Consider the following 20,924-nt stretch of genomic DNA (forward strand, 5'->3'; position numbering starts at 1 on the left):
AACATCTGGGAACATCCTCTCTAACACTGAAACCACTGAGTGCCACACAATGGGAAAGTTGAGTGGAGGCGATAAAGCCTATCAAACACCAAATTGGGAAGATAGAGGATGCCATAGTTGCCATTATGGAGGATAATGCTATGACAGGAACTGTTTGTGGGAGAACAGGGGCAGAGGGAAATGGAATCACCAGAAACATACATAACTTCAAATTTCTGTGTGGCTTAGTGTTGTGGCATGACAAACTATTTGAAATAAATGTTGTAAGCAAGAGACTCCAAGGTGTTTGCCTCCATATATCTGGAGCAATGGAACAACTGGACAAAGCAAAGTCATACCTACAGTCTTCAAGAATACAAGTCACCGAAGAAGAAGGCATTTTGATTACAAGGCACTGGATAATCCCATAAGAGACTCCAAACAACAATTCAAAGTTGAATTCTTTAACCAGGTGCTAGATTGTGCAATACAGTCAGTTGAAGAACGTTTCATGCAGCTCAAGGAACACAGCAGTATATTTGGGATGTTGTAAGATATTCCAAAGCTCCGCACTATACCTGAAGAAGACCTACACCAGCAATGCAGGGCACTAGAGACAGTGTTGACACATGATGACATGCGCGATATTGATGCGAGTGATTTAGGTGATGAACTGAAAGCCCTTTCAAGATACATTTCAGCAGGATCAACTCCAAAGGCTGTTCTGGAATATATGTGCACAAATAAGATGACCACCCTCTTTCCAAATGCTTTTGTTGCTTTGCGCACACTTCTAACGCTTCCTGTAACAGTTGCCAGTGGAGAACACAGCTTCTTCAAGCTGAAGTTAATAAAAACACATCTACACTCCACACTGACACAGGAGAGGCTGCTCGGCCTTGCAACCATCTCAATAGAGCATGAGCTGGCCCAGATTGTGGACCTTCAGCAAGAAGCAGTTCAAATCTTTGCAACCAAGAAGACACTGAAAGCACCACTTTGATTATTGAAACAGATTAAAAATGCCAGTGTTTACTATGCAGACAAGAAAAGTTACATTTGCTGTTCAGGTGTTTGAAAGTTAAGTGTTACTTAAAATTTTTGAACAAGGCATTTTAAGTTGTTAGTTCTCCTTTATTGGGGTAGGTAGCAGAGCAGTACCATGAGAGGAGTAGAACAGGAAGAAGGCAGAATTGAGACCTTTCAAAGTTTTGGCCCAAGCGAGGGGGCATGGGGGCATCATTTGAGCTCCGCGCCTCAGGTGCCAAAATGATGTGGACCAGCCGTGATCGGTACCTCCAGCACCTCCTCATTTTGGTTGCTGCTATTTGAACTCCTTCCCTTTTGTCACAGTCCTTTTTGGTATTGAGTTGTTCAGGATTTAACCCATTATTCTAGTGCTGCAGAATGGATTTGCCTATTGTCTTAGCAGTTTACATGGATGGACACTGTAAAGCATGTGCAGGCACACAGGAGAGTCAACATCATGGGCTGTGGTAGGATAAAGATATTTAGCCTCCTAACAAACTAAATGTTAAATATTCAAGGAGTATTTTGTTCATTCTTCTTTAATGCTGGTCTCCAGGATTCTTTTTACAATTGTATTTGTTAGGCAGGTCTGCCTCTGTAAACACACTGGGACAGATTCATCCTTAGTGCCATAGTGGGCTAAATTCATCTCTGAAGCTGACACAATAGATGAATTTGGGCCATTGGAAGTAAAACAGACTCTCTCGAGGTCCTAATTCTTGTCAGTTTGCTCAGGACTAATTGTGTGGCACTTCATTAATTTAAGTGACCTATTAATGGTTTTGCTTTAGCGTGTGGCATCAAAAATGAGCTGTGATTAAGTTTAATCTCTGTCTCATTGTTTAAACTAAAGAAATATTTTGTCCTAATTTCTCCTTCCTAGACACTGACGGTGTGAGTAGAAGAAGGACCCAAGAAGGATCTAAAATAATCATTACGAAGTCATTGATTGTGATAGAGAACACTGCACAGTTTTTAAATTTCACTGCAGAAACATCCCTTACTGCATATTTTTATAGAGAACAAATGTATAAGCCACCCAGTAAAGTGAATAGCTGAGGCACTGCAGTGGGTATCCTCTAATGAACATTGCACTGATCAAAAATTTTGCATTCTACATTCTGCCAAATCCCTTTTCTCTGCTTTCAGTGTGCAGAAACTGAGTGAATTTTTATCAAGTGAAGAAATTGGAGAAGAGCATGATAAATGTTCAGAGTCAAGAAATGCAGACAACCACAGCAAATACCAGGTGGTTGTAAGTAGTAATGTTAAGTTGTACACTGTGTGGGTGGACTGATTTACTCCCCTTGCTAATTCCTGGCAGATCACTCCAATAATCTTGTCCGCTTCCTACTAATTAATGGCTGTATTTGCAAAAATTCATCTTAATATCCTGTTTCCTGTAGATCATAGCATGAGTGTTTTGAAGACACGCTCCTGGTCCCATCACCATTCACCATGTATTTCTGTCTTCCTGATCTTGCACAGCCCCTCAGAGTTGTTAACCGTAAGAGGCCTGCGAGAGAAGACTGGAACAATTACAGCTCTCACATGAGAAGACCTGTTAACATCACAGAAGGAGATGATTTTTGTGTAAAGGTGATATTAAGGTCACTCTTTCTAATAATGCTGTTACTAAATTTGACTAATAATCATTCTCAAACTCCTACAAGTTCAAAAATTATTGGATAATCTAGAGCTGCCAGACACCTAATTCCACTTAAAGAAACCAAAAGCAAAGAGTAATTTTTTATCCCCACTGTTTCCTGAAGAAGCTGTTGCCATCCATTTTGCTTCAAGTAGAGAACAGATTGCTGAATTGATTTTCAATTTATTGCTTTTGAATAGTTGTGTGTATGTCCTCCTTAAAACTCCTTCAGCCCTTCTACATTTCATGTGTTTTTGAACAATTAGCCCTGACCTCAAAACAAAAACCTCCAGCTTCTCCAAAGAAAGGATTGGAAGCCCTCAATCCACTTTAAAGATGGATGTGTCTGACTTGCTATAGAACTGTCTGGCAGTAACAAACGTTGATACCTGTTATAATGATGGAGTTATTTATTTAGCCTGTCTGCGACAGCACGTGCATCCCTGACACAACAAAATGAGTGATATCTGTGCCAGTTCATTTACTACTAAAGGGACTAAGTAGGACAACTGGTTAGTGCATTAGCTTTTACACTCGGAAGAATCCAGTACATATCCTGACTCTGCTCAGAGGTGAAATGGGATTACTGTTCTGATTTTTGAGTCCTTGAGCCCTTCTAGCATGGGGCAGACTGCCAGGAAGATAGGCTCCTTCTCAGAGATCAACTCTTTCTGGGGAAAGGAACATCAGGCAGCGCTGAGACAAGAGAGAGAATTTTGCAGCCCCCAGGACACTGGAACGGTAGTGATATAGCCAGAGACTATGGATGCAGGACTTGACTGCAAATAGGGTAGAAAAAAAAATTGATCAAGGGCCAGCTGCCAGCAACTGTAATCTTTGGCTCCCTCAGCTGTCACCATTCTCACAAGGTGACCCAGGGCTGCTCCCAAGCCCCTGGTGTTCCTGGCTTCTCTTTCGTCCCAGGCAGTTCCTTGCTGTTCCTTTCCCCGGGGAGTCTCTTTTTCAAGTGAGGATTCCTTGGCTGCTGCCTTTCTTCTAGAGAGACAGGGAAGGACCCCAAAGCCTTTCTCTCATTTTTTCCTGGTGGCTCCCCAAGGTAACAAATGTCACTTTTCCCCTGTGGAAGTTGCAAGCCAACACAAAAAGATGCCCCATTCTACCTCTTTCCCAGGTCCAAATATGCTGGGCCAGACTCTGAGCTCTTACATCGCTGCAAACCTGTTGGCTTCTTTGGTGGAGTCATTCCTGCTTCGCACTCAGTAAGAGAGGACAATCAGCCCAATTTATCTACCGTGCTGGAAAATTGCTCGCAAGTCCCCATTTATCAGAGTGTCGCAGGAAAGCTTCACTCCAGTTAAAGCCCTGGAGCACTACTCTACAGTAATTTTTAAAAGGAGTGAAGAAAGGATCAGATAAATCCGGGTGAGGGAAAAAGTTACCACAAAACCTGGCAGAGAATTATACATAAGAAACACAAAAGAAAATAACGTAAGAGTGACTATTGGCAGCAATACTTAATTTCTGCTTCAGAAGATGTATTATGTGGAAAATTCTGTAAGCCTATTATACGTGGGACTCTGACTGTAGTTATGTAAAAGAGTGACATTCTGGGGTCTACAGAGAGCAGCCAAGGCCCCTGAACCATTTAAGTGATACATAGACCTTGTGCTTGCTCTCTGCACAGGGATGAATGTCACCCATGTTTTGCATGCTGATATAATCCTAACACTTAAAATGTGGCAAACCCACAAGGTAAGCTGCAGAATTTGTAGTAGAATTACATGAAGGCTGACACCTGCACATAAAGAGCGGGTTAAATTATTTTAATTTTCAGAATTTCATCAGAATTGTTTCACACAATAATTCAAAAACTTTTCACAAAAGCTTTTCACCATTTTTCAACCAGCTCTCGCAGTCACATGGGTGCAGAGTATCAGACACAGAAAAAGAGGCCCTTTTTTGAAAATCAGGCACTGAAAGCCTCAGCTTCTCTTCTTTGAGCAGAGGCAACCTCTGGTCCCATGTCCAATGTAAGGATGACAACAGATGTTTCTCTCATACGCCAAAAACAAACAGGTGTGTCCTGACGGTGGGGTTGTTTTTCCATTTTTCATTTCTCAACATATTGCTATAGATCACAAATGGATTTTTCACCTGGACACCAGAAGGATCTGCAGCATTGTCCAACATTGATATCCGAATCCCTCAAGGTAAAAAACCACAGCAGATGTATAGAATAACACATGTTCAGCAAATGTCTAGTAATCAGAACCTCAAATATGCTTCCCACTCTCCCAGGTCAGTTAACAATGATCGTAGGACAGGTGGGCTGTGGTAAGTCTTCACTCTTGCTTGCGACACTTGGGGAGATGCAGAAGACTTCCGGGAACGTATTCTGGAACAGGTAACTTTATTTAAAGATTTCATGTTTGTGCTGAATGGTAATAGGTCAGAAAAGGGCCAGATTCTACCCTCAGAGCCACGTACACAGCTCTTGTGAATTCCGTGCGTGTTGTGGACATGTATCCAAGGGGAGAAGTTAGTCCTAAAGGTCACCATGTCTCATCCGTAGTCTCGCATCCTAGGTATTGGATAAATCACAATGTGCTCAGGATACTTCCCAGATGCACCTGGCCTGCTTTGTGGGCCATGCTGGGGGAGCATAGTCTTGTCCATATGCCATTCTCAAGGGGACACAGAAGAAGTTGTTCCTGTGCTCCCACAAGGGCAGGCTATTATTATGTCTGGCTTTTGTATGGGCAATGCAGAGAGAAAGCGACTGCACCCCAAAACTTGAATAAGGGATAGTCAGTCTGGTCTTTTAAATATCAAGTCAAATTTCAATTAATGTACTGTATACTATGCTTTTATAAGATTTTCAGTAACATCCCACCATCTCTGCTCATGATCAGAGAAATGTGTGTGAATGTTTTTCATCTTGGGCTTATTGCAAGAATAGATTTTTTTTTTCTCAGTTTTACTAGGCACTGTGTCCTAAAACTCTTTAAGGTACAATTGCTTGCATGAAGTCTATGGACAAGTTGCAGAGGAATCTAGCAGATATTAATAATTTTTCTTTCAAGTGACTGGGAATTAAGGAACAACCATGCAGTTATAGGACACTCTGATTGGCTAATAATGATTCTCAGCCAATCAATGAACAGGGATTTTACATACTGCACTGTTTCAGAGAAGTAACTTCACCCTCAGCCAATCAGAGTGATATTCTTTTTCATAATTGATGATACCTAGCTCAAAGTGCTTTACAAAGGAGGTCAATAGCATTATCCCCATTTTACAGGTTGGGAAACTGAGGCACTGATAGGTGATGTGGATTGCGCAAGGTCGCCCAGCAGGCTGTTGGCAGAGCCAAGAATAGAAAGCAGGTCTCCGGAGTTTTAGTCCAGTGCTCTGTCTATTAGGCCACACAGCTTTGGAGAGAAACCAGAGTATAACCACAAGAAAGTTATGCATCAGCAGCTGTACAGCGTCCTTTCACTCTGATTAGCTGAAATAACTCCATTTCAGTAAAACTGTAAATATTTTAGTTAAAAATATCATTAAAAATGTTGTTTTCACTGCAGATTCTAAACTAAAGCAGACGAAATTATGAGTCTTATCAGACTGTTTATAAATAGTACTGGCTTGTTGACCAAGTATGTGCTCAATAACAGTGTAAAGGTCATGACTCGTTGCAATTTCTTTTATCCCATTGTGCCAAAGTATGACAAGTTCAAATCCAGCAGTTATCACATTTGCTTTGCTATCTGTCGCATGTGTATACAGGAGCTTCCAACTGAAACAACCTTAGCACAGCTCCTACTGACTTCCCAAGGGCGAGATTCTTTTCTCATCTTTCAGAACCACCGTCTGTAGAACATTCTGCAGGGGTCCCGGTTTGAGTGTTGGCTTCAGTTGTATATAAATTGTGCACACCTGCAGTACAGCTACCAGATGGGAGCTGCACTGATTTGATAAGACCGCCCTAGTTTCTGGCCAGGCAGATTCTAAGGGGATGTCTACGCTGGCAGAGTTACAGCGCCAGCAGTTACAGCACCGCTCAGAGAGCACTGAAGGGAAACTGCTGTTGTGTGTTCACACTGTCAGCTGCCTGCGCAATAGCGTGTTCACACTTGCGGCACTTCAAGCGGTATTTGGAGCAGTGCACTCTGGGCAGCTATCCCACAGAGAAGCTCTTCATCTTTTGCCACCTAAGAGTTGTGGGAAGGTGGAGGGAGGTCGCAGGGCATCCTAAGTCCTGTCCCAATGCCCCATGATGCATTGCTTCACATCCCAGCAATCCCTGTGCTTCCGTCCACATTTGGCACCATCTTTCAACGGTTTGTGTACTGCGCGCTTTGCCTCTTCGGTCTGCAGGAATGGATCCCGAACTGTTGACCAGTATGCTGCTCACTCTGACTAACATGTCACGAGTGGCAGTGGAGTTATTCCTTAAACGACAAAGGCAAGAGGAGTGCAACATTGATCTCACCACGCGTAGTAGCTACGACATGAGATTGCTTGTGGCATTCATGGAGGTGTTGACCACAGTGGGCTCGGGAAACAAGCACTGAGTGATGGGGTGGGATCACATCATCATGCAGGTCTGGGATGATGAGCAGTGGCTGCAGAACTTTCAGATGAGGAAAGCCACATGCATGGGACTGTGTGATGAGCTCTCCCCAGCCCTGCGGCACAAGGACATGAGAATGAGAGCTGCCCTGTCACTGGAGGAGCGCGTGGCGATTGCACTGTGGAAGCTGGCTACTCCAGACTGCTATCGATCGGTTGCTAACCAGTTCAGAGTGGGAAAGTCAACCGCTGGACTTGTGTTGATGGAAGTGTGCAGGGCCATTAATCGCATCCTGCTCCAAAAGACTGAGACTTTGGGCAACGTGCGTGACATTGTGAGTGGCTTTGCAAAAATGGGCTTCCCTAACTGCAGAGGGGTGATAGATGGCACGCATATTCCAATTCTGGCACCAGACCACCTAGCTACCGAGTACATTAGTCAGAAGGAGTATTTCTCTATGGTTCTCCAGGTGCTTGTGGATCACCGTGGGCATTTCACGGACATTAACGCAGGCTGGTCCAGAAAGGTGCATGACACATGCATCTTTCGGAAGAGTGGCCTGTTCAGGAAGCTGCAGGCAGGGGCTTTCTTTCCGGACCAGAAGAGAATTGTAGGGGAAGTCAAAATGCCCATTGTGATCCTCGGAGACCCCACCTACCCCTTAATGCTGTGGCTTATGAAGGCATACATGGGGCACCTTGACAGCAGCATGGAGTGGTTCAACAATAGGCTGAGCCAGTGCAGAATGACTGTTCAGTGTGCTTTTGGCCATTTAAAGGCCCACTGGTGCTGCCTCTATGGGAAGCTGGACCTGTCTGATGACAATATTCCAATGCTTATAGCCGCATGCTGTACGCTCCAAAATATTTGTGAAGGGACGAGTGAAAGCTTCACTCAGGGCTGGACCGCTGAGGCTCAGTAACTGGAGGCTGAATTTGAACAGCCAGAGACCAGGCTATTAGAAGGGTACAGCACCGGGCCATAAGGATCAGGGATGCCTTGAGGCAGCAATTTGAAGCTGAAAGCCACTAATATTTGTTGCTATGCTCAGGAGTGCAGTGCTTGTAGTGCTAGGAGGTGATTGTGATTGGTGCAGACGATGCACTATGAAGGTTTAAGATAATTGTCTGTTGCTTTGCAGGGCTCTGTTTGCTTTCAATTAATAGAATGAAGATTGTTTTCAAATCAACACAATTCTTTTATTAAAAAACAAATGGAGGAGAGAGACCAAAAAAAAATAAAAAAATCAGCACTGAGGATATCAATATGAGGGAAGGGAAGGTCCCAGGAGGAGGTGGGGTCCCGGGACAGTTAAAGATTTGTGTATGTTTAGGGATCATATCCAACCTTCTCCTTTGGAGTACTTCAGCAGGGCCAAACTGCAGAGGGATGGGTGTTGAGTGCAGTGGTTAGTGAAGTCCACAGTGCTGGATTGTGACAGGGGAGGAGTGGAATGCAGTGGGTACAGACTGGAGCCAGGAGGTTGATAAGAGTGTGTTGGCAGTGTCTGGGGGGGGCGCATGGGAAAGAGTGTTTTGTGACAGCAGCTGCAGAGGAGGGCGGGCACGGAGCTGCTCAGTTCGCAGTGCTAGTATCTCCTGGAGCGTGTCAGCTTGGCACTCCATAACGTGTAAGAGCCACTCCATAGCTTCATTCTGGCGTGCTGCGTTCACCTTTCGGTCCCTCTTCTTGCTGTCCCGTTCAGCTGGCTATAGCAAAGAGGGAGGCTGGGCTCTCAAGGTCATCTCCGTGAAGCCAAAATGCAACATTTTACAGAAGCAGTACTGTTTGCAACACACAAACCACTGATTCAGTGATTTAAAACAAAGACACTATTCACATACCTGTCACTAACTGGCTGACCCCAGGCAAGCACGCATGAACTACAAGCCCCCTAAAATGGTGAGTAGCTGCAGGGGCAGGGTAAATCAGTGTTCCTGGACCCTACTGTACACTGGGCGCATGGCTCTTGGGGAGATCCAACACTGTAGGGGATGCCTGATAATCATTCCTGTCCCCACATTTTCCACAGGCTGTGTTCATTATGGAAGATATCTCGCTGCTGAGGGTGAGCAGGGAATCAAGGGAGGGTCTTCTCGAAGACTGCAGCTTCTGCCCTGGCCCTTATGTGGTTCATCTGTGTGCAGCAATGGTCCCCGCCCCAGTGATGGCACAGTGGTGCAGGAAAGTTACCATTAATGGGGCAAGAAACAAAGCAGCTCTGCCAAAGAACCTGCAGCAGTGGATTGTCCAGTATCTCCACGAGAGTTTCCTGGAGATCTCCGTGAAGTGAGGGAGTCAATCAACAGCCTGTTCCACCACTCAAACTAGGCATGTGGTGGTACGCGGATCAAACAAACACAAGCCTGCTTTCTGCAACTCTCCTGCCCCCAACAACTCGCTTCGGTGGTTCCCAAAATCAAAGCCACTTACCAGGGGCCTCCTCTCCTGTTTGCACTTTGCCAAGCTCCGACAGCTGTGACTGGCTAGCCTCCTCCAGGGTAGAGAAGAGCTCCTGGCTGCATGCAGCTCTGACCTCCAAGTCATCCTCTGCCTCTGGGTCCCCCTCCCCTCCACATCCTCATCCAAGATTTCCTCCTCCTGGCTCGCTCCACTCTGGACTGGCACGCGAGCCACCGAAGTATCCACAGTGGCCTTCACAGTGGAGGTGGGGTCATCATCAAGTATCACGTCCAGCTCTTTGTAGAACTGGCAGCTCATTGGCACAGCACCGGAGTGGTGGTTTGTCTCCCGCACCTTGTGGTAGGCGTTCTGCAGCTCCTTCACTTTGACCCAGCACTGCAGTGTGTCCTGATCATGGCCCCTTTCTGTCATGCATCGTGAAATCTGTCCGTAGGTATCATAATTCCTACGGCTGGAGCGCAGCTGGGACTGGACAGCCTCCTCTCCCCAAACGCTGATGAGGTCCAGCAGCTCGGGGATCGCCTGAGGTGTGGAGCAGGCATGGCCTCCTGGAAAGATGTGCTGAGACCACTGCATGCATCACCGAGCAAACAGGAAGGGGACTTTCAAAATTTCAAAGGAATTTACAGGGTGGGGTGATGGTTGGTCACCTGAGGGCAGGGCAGTAGAGTTCAAACCAATGACCAGAGAGGCAAAAACAGGCATTGTGGGACACCTCCCGGAGGCCAATCACAGCTCTGTAATCAACCAGGGTGTCTACACTGGCACTGCGGCGCACTACCCCCAGCGCAGAAAGCTGTACACCTCTCGTCGGGGTGTTTTTTTTACAGCACTGTAACGGCACAGTTTCTGTGCGCTAAGTGGCTTGGCAGCGTGTGCACCTCGAGAGTTACAGTGCAGAAAGCTGCTTTACTGTGCAGAAACTTGCCAGTGTAGGCAAGGCCTCAGGTTCAAAGAGGGTAATCTCATCAAAAAATCAGCATCATTTGCTGTACTAGCTCAGGCAGTGATATGTGCCATGCAGGTTAGTATGGGCTTTGTTACAGTACAGGGCAATTCTTGGCTCCAGTAACTCACATTACAAAATAACTGTTAATTCCATCGCTCCACATTCTTTCCCACAAGGACATTGCTCTAATGAAATTGGAAGGTCTATCCTTCATATATATTAAAGAGAAAATGTATGATTCCCATTGATTTCAATGGGAGTGAAGTGCCTACTCACTTTTGAAACTCCCACTAAGCATCTATCTGCATCTCTAGATGCCTAAATATCTTAAAATTTGGCCCTAGATGCAGTGGTCACAGCTGTAATGCTTGGAATATGGCCCTATCAGAATTGAAATCAAATGCCCTCTAATTAAGGTGCCATAAATATGCAGAATAGTGAGGATAAGGAGGTAAAGCAAGGGGAAGAAGACGGAGAACTCGGAGGAAAGCAAAAAGAAGACTGAATTTGTGGGAATGTTATCCTAAGAACATAAGAATGACCATACAGGGTCAAAAGAAAAGGAGTACTTGTGGCACCTTAGAGACTAACAATTTATTTGAGCATAAGCTTTCGTGAGCTACAGCTCACTTCATCGGATGCATACTGTGGAAAGTGTAGAAGATCTTTTTATATACACACAAAGCATTAAAAAATACCTCCTCCCACCCCACTTTCCTGCTGGTAATAGCTTATCTAAAGTGATCACTCTCCTTACAATGTGTATGATAATCAAGTTGGGCCATTTCCAGCACAAATCCAGGTTTTCTCACCCCCCCACCCCCAACAACCTGTCCTGAAGGATGACCCAACACTCTCACAAATCTTGGGAGACAGGCCAGTCCTTGCCTACAGACAGCCCCCCAACCTGAAGCAAATACTCACCAGCAACCACATACCACACAACGGAACCACTAACCCAGGAACCTATCCTTGCAACAAAGCCCGTTGCCAACTGTGCCCACATATCTATTCAGGGGACACCATCACAGGGCCTAATAACATCAGCCACACTATCAGAGGCTCGTTCACCTGCACATCCACCAATGTGATATATGCCATCATGTGCCAGCAATGCCCCTCTGCCATGTACATTGGTCAAACTGGACAGTCTCTACGTAAAAGAATAAATGGACACAAATCAGATGTCAAGAATTATAACATTCATAAACCAGTCGGAGAACACTTCAGTCTCTGTGGTCACGCAATTACAGACGTGAAAGTTGTGATATTACAACAAAAAAACTTCAAATCCAGACTCCAGCGAGAAACTGTTAAATTGGAATTCATTTGCAAATTTGATACAATTAACTTAGGCTTGAGTAGAGACTGGGAGTGGCTAAGTCATTATGCAAGGTAACCTATTTCCCCTTGTTTTTTCCTATTCCCCCCCACCCCCCAGACGTTCTTGTTAAACCCTGGATTTGTGCTGGAAATGGCCCACCTTGATTATCATACAGATTGTAAGGAGAGTGGTCACTTTAGATAAGCTATTACCAGCAGGAGAGTGGGTTTGTGGGGGGGGGGGGTGAGAAAACCTGGATTTGTGCTGGAAATGGCCCAACCTGATTATCATACACATTGTAAGGAGAGTGATCACTTTAGATAAGCTATTACCAGCAGGAGAGTGGGGTGGGAGGAGGTATTTTTTCATGCTTTGTGTGTATATAATAAGATCTTCTACACTTTCCACAGTATGCATCCAATGAAGTGAGCTGTAGCTCACGAAAGCTTATGCTCAAATAAATTGGTTAGTCTCTAAGGTGCCACAAGTACTCCTTTTCTTTTTGCGAATACAGACTAACACGGCTGTTACTCTGAAACCTGTCATACAGGGTCAGATCAATGGTCCATCTAGCCCAGTAGCCTGTCTTCTGACAGTGGCCAGTGCCAGATGCTTGAGAGGGAATGAATGGAACAGGGCAATTATCGAGTGATCCAGTCCCAGCTTCTGACAGTCAGAAGTTTAGGGACACTCAGAGCATGGGGTTGCATTCCTGACCATCTTGGTTAATAACCATTAATGGGCCTATCCTCCATGAACGTATCTGGTGTTTTTTTTAACCCAGTTAACTTTTTGCCTTCACACATTCCCTGGCAATCAGTTGCACTGGGTGTCTGTATGTTGTGTGAAGAAGTACTTCCTTATGCTTAAAGCAAATCTGCTGCTTATTAATTTCATTGGGTGACTCCTAGTTCTTGTGTTATGTGAAGGGGATCAATTATATTTTCTTATCACTTTCTCCACACCATTCATGATTTTATAGACCTTATCACCCCTTATTTGTCTGTTTCCTAAACTGAACAGTCCTGGTCTTTTTAATCTCTCTTCATATGGAAGCTGTTCCACACCCGTAATAATTTTGTTGCCCTTCTCTACACCTTTTCCAATTCTAATATATCTTTTTTTGGAGATGGGGCAACCAGAATTGCATGCAGTATTCAAGGTGTGGGCGTACTATCCACCTATACAGTGGCATTATGATATTTTCTGTCTTATCTACCCCTTTCCTAAAGGTTCCTAATGTTCTGGTCGCTTTTTTGACTGCCACTGCATATTGACCAGATTATTTTTAGAGAATATGTGCTCAATACATTACAGAAACACAGAGCAAGGACCTGATTGAGCATTACTTGTACAAAACCCACCACTTTCTAGGATCAGGATTCAGGTAATGCAGTAAGTCAGATACAGGCTCATCACAGCGTATTGCTGCAGCACGTGTTTCTTGTTCAGAGGATGATGGTGCCACTCAGGCACTGCCTTGAGTAGAGTGGCACAAACTGCCTGAGGGGAGAACTCAGTAGGATGCATGATACAGGCCATGAGTGACCCATCTGAGGCTGAAAGGATCTGGACTACCCATCACAATGAGAGAGATACAGTCCCTTCCTGCACCACCCAGTGCAGAGAAGGACCATGCAGACTGCATAATCCTGCTCCTGACCCACTCCACAGGCTGACATAGGGGAGTGAGGCGAAGTCTCTATCTCTCCCTGAGCCCATTTGGGGGCAATGTGTGCTACAGAGACTGAGCCTGGTCCTTGTGCAGGGCATGCAAGGGATGGAGAAGATTTTCAATATATCAGCCCTTTCAGTGTTTCAATAAACAATATATTGCTGTTGAATAAACTTGCTATGCATTGAGATTCATGGGCTTTTGGACAGGAAGGTGTGGTGGGGTTTACTTTTGATTATGTAGTGGCTTACGTGAGTAAAATGTATGTTAATTGTGTGTGGGAGAGAATTTTTTAGTACAATAATGCATAGAAAAAATACAACATGTTGAGAATTTTGCAGTCGGGAATTTTGTAGGCAATTGAATTTAGGTACCATGATGGCTTATTATGGACTAACTTTTTTCAAAGGGACCATAACCTAGCTTTTTAAACAGCAGGTGTAGTTTTTTCCCATGTTCCTGCACAAACTTGCATTTGTTAGCAGAAATAGGGTAATTAGGTGGCTCCCGTTAAAGCACAAAAATTGTGCTCCTTCCTAATTTCATTTGGTTTTCCCCATTGGACACACACACTGATTTCCATTCTTCTCACTGGACCTGAAATTAGCATGACTCAGAAAAGGGATGGCACATTTATATATGTAATAGATTGCTGTATCAAAACACCTTGGTTTTTAGACAGCTTGATACATTTGAAAATAGTCTAGACAATAATCCTCCGTCCCTCTCACACACCTACATACATATACACACCTCCTAAGAACAGTGCTGACCCCGGCTGGGAAGACATGCCCCTAGGCACTTATAGAAGCCTCAGATGTTGTTCAGAGCTGAATGAGCTGACTATGAGAAAAACACTGCTGGTCACAAATTCACTTTTTTTATGACTGCTAAAACAAAGTGCAATTTCTGTAGAAGGAACAGATGCTGCTGTCTTCAAACAGCAGCAGCCTGTGATAAACAGTGTTTGCAGTCTGTACGCAAAGTGGAATTTAATTGTCACTCTTTCTGGGGCAGATTGCTCATATTTACTTAAGTAAACAATCTTTGTCTGCTTTTTATTTGTGATACAGCAGTATTCCTGACAGCGAGACAGGGGAAGATGTCAGGTATGGTATTATATGTGATTGTTGGTCTTTCTACTTTCTACTAAATTAATCACAGTGGAAGGAACCACAGGGGAATTCAGCTTGTCAAACTATTCAATACTATTAAAAAGAAAAAACTTAAGGTGAAGTGTTTCTTTTTTAAAGTCAGTGGGGCTTGTGCTCTTAAAGCACTTAGGATAAAATTTTCCACAGCACCTAAATGACTTAGGCTCCTAAATTACTTAAGTGCTTTCATGAATCCCACTGTAAATTCCTCAATCAGGTTATTCCCTAATTCCACATTTTCAGCACTAATCAGCACTTTCTAGCACTATCCCTTTAAAAGTCTCATTTGTTAGTGCAATCTTTCACCTTTACCCTTGTCTTCATTTCCTTCATCCTGTCATGAGGCTTTTATTTTCACACCCCCAGGTCTTCGGGCATGTGGGAAATTAAAAAATATCTGGGGAGTCCAGATTAGTCCATGTCTTGGCCTGGCATCCTGACATGGAAATCATGTTTGCCTTATAGCTAATTTGAGAGCTGAGTTCAGTTTAGATTTCTGGAATACTTCTCAAATCTCATTCTGGAACAGACATTGCCATGCTTGGCATCTTAGCCTGGCATGCAAATGTCTGGAATGTTGTACAGGTGACAGTTCTAAAAAATCATGGGTGAAATCCTGGCCCCTTAAAATCAATGAGACCGTTGTCATTGATTTCAGTGGAGCCAGGATTTCACCCTGTGTCCTTTTTTCTGACTCTCCCTATAGTGTATATCCCCTGCTGACCAGAATGTCTTCCTGGCTCTCTGAAACATTAACTACTCTACTGCTGTTACTTTTGGATCCTCATGCTCCTCCACTACTGATTTGCTTGTTTCTCAAGTTTGTCCCCCAACCCATCAGACTGAGTACCTTTGACTATGCTTATTTCCCACCTAAGTATGCATCTGATGGATCCCTTTGACAAGATCTTATTCCTGACCTTTAGTACATTTCCCTCTTACTCTCCAATGTTCCTTTACAGCCTCTTTATTTGCCATTACTATAAAGTAGTTCCTTATGTCTAATTCCTGAGCCAGATTTCAAGTTTTCTGTTCTCCTTACCTGTTCCGAATTGTCAAACCAACTAATATTTCTTTGTGAAGAAGGGTTATCAATTGACTGCTTATAAAGAGACAGAAGTCATATGGCTTGCTGATTCTTTATTGGTTTGCATTACACTGGATTAATACACTGTGCAAAATGTAGTTATTTCATTATTTGTGTCATCAGTTATATTCAAAATGCAGCCAGGACAATGAACATAATTTAATAAACAGAGAGGCCGCTGACAAACTGTAGACAAGATTAATTTTTATTTAAAAAACAACAGTAATTTAGCGCGCACCATTTGCTGTAATAGCTATATCTGCTCATTGTTAGCACTAAATTGTCAAATTATTAGAAGTCATTTGGGTATCCTTAACCTTACTAACAACAAGAGGAATAACCTTCATGTTTCATTCAGATGTAGGAATTTTGTTATAAATTTGTAACATCTTGTCGTGCATTAGTAGTGTGTGTGTGTATTGATAGCTACATATAGATAGAACTCCTTGTATTTCAGGAGGCTTTTTAGCATAAAACTGCACTTATTTGTTACTATTCCCACGGAACATGGTTTGTTAAAGGTTCTAATCTTCCTTTGTGTTTGTGTTTTGAATTTTTAAACAGTTTGTGAAATCCTTATAGAGTGTGTTTGCACTATAGGCAAAATTCTGCCCTAATTCACATCTGTGCAACCCCTCTAAAATCAGTGTGACTGCATGGGAGAACTGAGAGCAGAAATTGACTGTGTATTATGTGATTCCAGGATTATATGATATACAGAAAAACAGCTGCAGTACCTTACAATTAAGCCCCCTTTTACTCTTTTTTGGTCAAAAGGTACTGGGCGGCGGGGAGGCAGTTGTGGGGTTTTGTTTGTTTGTTTTTTGTTTTTTTACTGTTTTCATAACAATTAATATTGTAGTAAGCTTTCGTGAGCTACAGCTCACTTCATCGGATGCATTCAGCTCACTTATACTCAAATAAGTTTGTTAGTCTCTAAGGTGCCACAAGTACTCCTCTTCTTCTTGCGAATAGAGACTAACACGGCTGCTACTCAGAAACCTGAATATTGTAATGTTTCTTTTGTCCTCATTTCTATAACTTGATATTTGTCTGCTTATAAATGTCCTGATCTTGCAGGATTGGGCTCCAAGTGTACAGCTATCATTTCCGTCAGCTTTCTGTTTTTAAAAATGTTTAAATAATCCAGACTTTGAATACATGTTTTTTGTGTCTGAATTGAGAAATATGCTAAATGTGCAACAGCATACAAATTCTGCAATACTTTAGCAATATCCTTTGGATAAATGGGAGTTCTGTGTACATAAAGGCTGCAAGAATGTGGAGGAGAGGCACTCCAGTTGTCTGATAGTTGCTTCTGTACAAGAATGCTTTACAGTATCTGCATTAAATTAAAAAATAAGGTGATTTGAAACAGAACATAAAAACTGATCAGAATTAGAGAAACCTACAAGATTTTAACATTTTTATGAAGAGATTAATAACAAATAAGGCAATATATATAACAGTGTTGTGTAATTAGCATTTCCTCAATTCCCATTGAGGGTATACAGCTTTTCTCAGGTGGGGGCCTGAGTTACCAATTTCTCTGCTGTATTTCCATATCATAAAGAAAAGCATTGTACTTATTAAGGAGCTTTGTTTCTGTTATATAGCTATAATTGTGATACTATATTTGGAATGTTAACCATAAAGAAGTGATGTAACTTTTTACTTATTTAGTTTCACATTTTTTGTATTAAAATATTTTTAACGTGTCTGGTGAGCCGTCTACAGATTTTAAAAAATAACTGATGTTTTGGTTTCTGCAGCCCAGAGAAGGAAACCGCTGTTGACATGGAAGTCAGGTACAATATTTTAAAACCTAATTGGAAAGAAATCAGTCTCCTATTAATGAGTAGCAACTATTGAGCCTCCTGGGAAATCAGATTGAATTATTTTACTTTCTGTGCAGCTGCTGAAAGCTTTAGAACAGATGAAAACAAACAGAAAAGCAATTAAGTGTGTAGACTTTTTTGGTATAAATTAGACAGTGACATAAATGGATGTTTCTGCATATTCATAGGTGGTAATGCAGCAGCATTCTACTACCCTGGGACCTGAGCCAGACTGGAGGGGAAAAAAAAGCAGGGACTCATTTTATTTTTTTGTAAAAATGAAAGAGTGGCACAGACTGGTATAAAGACCAACACAGTGTGTGTTCCTCCCTCAGATATGCCAGGGAACTTCAGTGCTGACTTGTAATGTTTTTGCTGTATCAGTAGTAGACATTCATGAATTTTGCAAAAACTTGAGAAATACTCATCCTAAATTTTGACCCAGGGCTCAAGAAGCACAATAAACGGTTGCAACATACTGTATCTCACCTTTTCACCAATTCTAACTCCACAACATTTTTAAGTATGTTGGTTTTTGTTTTTGTTTTTTGTTTGGTCAAATTTGGTGGCCAAAATTTAAGCACCTGCATCCATATATAAACAACTAAAAGATGGCCTTATTTTCAGAGATGCTAATTATGTATGTTGTCTTGAATTGATTTCTGAAAATCAGGCCTGAATATGGACTTAGGTCAAAAGTTTGAATTATTTACCCATGTTCCTATATGATACATCAATATGGAATTGACTCTGAGTCTACTGGGTACGCTCCAGTGAAGTTAATGGACTTGTGCCCACTGACTCTAAGGCTGAATTTGACTATCAGCCTCCTTGCACTGGTTAAGCTAATGTGAACCGTCCATCACATTTTGTCATGAAAAATTATACTTCTTGGAAAAAGAGAGATGTTTATCCAGTGGTCACAGTTATTTACTTGCAACCTACAGAAAGTAGATTTGTCACAGTGTGTCTTTCTCTGTTAAATTATCTGTGTTTGCATGTACTCTTTCACTGAAATGTTTGGTTGTTCAGGCCTGACTTTCAGAGATATAAGTGCTCAGAGCTCAACTAACAATATTTTGTGTTCTCATATTATGATCCTGTGTTTGGATTCAGATGATTATTCTTTTGATTTGAATGAGAGGTTTGAATGAGCAGTTGGATTCCTTATGAGAGACACTATGGGCTTGGGCATAAATTTCTCATGCAGGTAAGAGTTCACGAGAATTTTGCCCAAGTAATAAATATGGGATCTACCCCTGTGTGTCAACCTGATCTCAGCTTCCAGTTAAGAAGAATTGGATTTAAAGAGGGTGAAATTTACCCTTGTGCAGAGAGCCAACACAAGTCCTATGGGCCAGTTAACTCCCACTAAAGGGCTCAAAATATTGGCTAAGTGGGACACAAGCAATTTGCCTGTGCTGGTTCACTGCACATGGGTGAATTTCACCCACAGTGTGCTAGTCTCCATAGCAATGTTTTGAAAGACAAAACACATTTCCTATAAGACTTTCCCCCCTGAAACATCACAATCACACTAAAAATTAACTATTCAGAAAAAACTAATTTGCAGTAACCTTTCAGCAATCTTCAGAACGTACAATTTTAAGCCATAGCAAGTGAATGGAAGACACTCTGGACTTTAAAGTGAATTGCTGAATACATATTAATCCTATAACATATGCACTGATTTCTTCTAAAAATTATTTATACATAAACTTCAAACCAATTTAACTAATGGTTTCTTTTTGAGTTAGGACTGAATGACTGTGAGGAGTTAGACTTAGGAGTAAAGGGTTTTGGATGTTCCATTTCAGCTGCGAGCCAGGAATATTCATCAAACATAATTAAAATACCAACTGAGCACGTACTTTTTGTTCTCCGAAATGATGTCTAGAATGGGCTAATAAAGCCTTTTGGGTAGCATAACACTGTGTCTTCTCAGCTCATCAAAGAAACTTCTGTCTCATAAATATTTCTAGGCAAGTCTGGTGAATACTTGAGAGAAGATCAGGGCAGAAGACCTCAGTTTCTGACAAGAAAGGTGCCTAGTGCACTTGGCTGTCAGCACATGATTTGAATTGCATTAATGTCCAGCTAGAAGAGGAATGATGAAATGGTTGCTCCAGCAGACAAAGATGGTGATCTGGGGAAGGCAGGCAACATTTTAAAAGGGGAAAAAAACTATTTAATTTAAATAAAATACATCAGGCCAAATCTTGCTGATCTTACTTTGATGAGCAGTCTCATTGAAACTGACTTCTTGAATGAGGAAGGCCACCACGGGTCAGTATCCTATATTTATCCAGGAACTGTCTGCGCTACATATGTGGGAATTAAGTTCTTGATCCTACAAGGTGCTGAGAGTCCTCAACTTGTATTAAAGTCAGTACAGTCAGGCCGACTCCGCACTGAGGTAACCTCCCACCCTGTAATGGAGGAGGCACCATGGTTTATTGCTGGTGAGAAACCCCTAGCAACCATGCCTCTTAAAAACGGGGCGGGGGTGGAGTGGAAGAACAAGCCTTCTGTGATGTTACCCTGGGTGTACCCTCTGAGACCTGCAGATTCTTGAGGCTGACCCCTACCTACTTGTTGCACAGTGAGGGCAAACATCCCATTTGGTGGGGCAAAATGGGGACAACTTCACAAGGGGAATCTATCAGAGTCTTCCTCACTACTAGCCCTCTCGTACTACTTTTTCTATGTTACGGGGGAGCCTGACTCAAAAATATTTTACCTGAGAAATCCAAAGAACTATTATTATATTGGGGAAACAGTGTGTTTATTTTATTATTGTTTGTTTGTTTTTTTGAACTCCTTAAATATGCATTTTCAGAATATCCCTTTTGTGATGTAATATGTATTCCTCTGTGATACCTGTCTGGTCAGCTGCTATACTCTTTCTATTAGGCTCTCGGAACAATGCTGTAAGCAGACTTCCTTGCATTTGCTGGCTTGCCTCACAATACCCTCATTACTCAAGCAGAATATGGTGTGTGTTAGCTTTCTCTTAAAGTCATGTCAGAGGAAAATAAATTAGGGAACAAATGTGTTTTCCTATTCAAAACCTTTGTTAGGAAAACAATGGCAATGTGCAAGACGGATTCTAATTGTATAACATTTCTTTGGTGAGAGATGTGATACGTGGAAAACTCATTTGCCCTAATGAAAGGAAATAGAAAGGTTGCATTAGTGAAGACTCATTACCAGTTTCTGCGTGTTGTGTTTGTTTTTTGTTTTGTTTTTGTTTTTTAATTGTACTGATGAGGTGGGAATTCCT

The 20,924-nt window shown here is 42.5% G+C and overlaps 1 protein-coding gene across 11 annotated transcripts in view; it reads left to right on the forward strand.

Moving 5' to 3' along the window:
• The window catches only part of ABCC8 (ATP binding cassette subfamily C member 8), a 138,113-nt gene that overhangs the window by 68,057 nt on the left and 49,132 nt on the right, over nt 1-20,924 (forward strand). For 4 of the 11 annotated variants that reach the window (XR_012639854.1, XR_012639853.1, XM_074954914.1 and 1 more), the window contains exons 13-18: nt 2,158-2,263; nt 2,497-2,607; nt 4,752-4,827; nt 4,916-5,021; nt 14,636-14,671; nt 17,576-17,611. Coding sequence is in view for 9 of the 11 variants with exons in the window: in XM_074954914.1 (XP_074811015.1) it covers nt 2,158-2,263; nt 2,497-2,607; nt 4,752-4,827; nt 4,916-5,021; nt 14,636-14,671; nt 17,576-17,611 (471 nt within the window). In the remaining 2 variants the exon portion in view is untranslated. The remainder of the gene's footprint in view (nt 1-2,157; nt 2,264-2,496; nt 2,608-4,751; nt 4,828-4,915; nt 5,022-14,635; nt 14,672-17,575; nt 17,612-20,924) is intronic. The other 7 variants (XM_074954916.1, XM_074954922.1, XM_074954915.1 and 4 more) reach the window with 6 other exon arrangements.

The sequence above is a fragment of the Natator depressus genome, chromosome 6, assembly GCF_965152275.1.
Source record: "Natator depressus isolate rNatDep1 chromosome 6, rNatDep2.hap1, whole genome shotgun sequence".
Taxonomy (NCBI): domain Eukaryota; kingdom Metazoa; phylum Chordata; order Testudines; family Cheloniidae; genus Natator; species Natator depressus.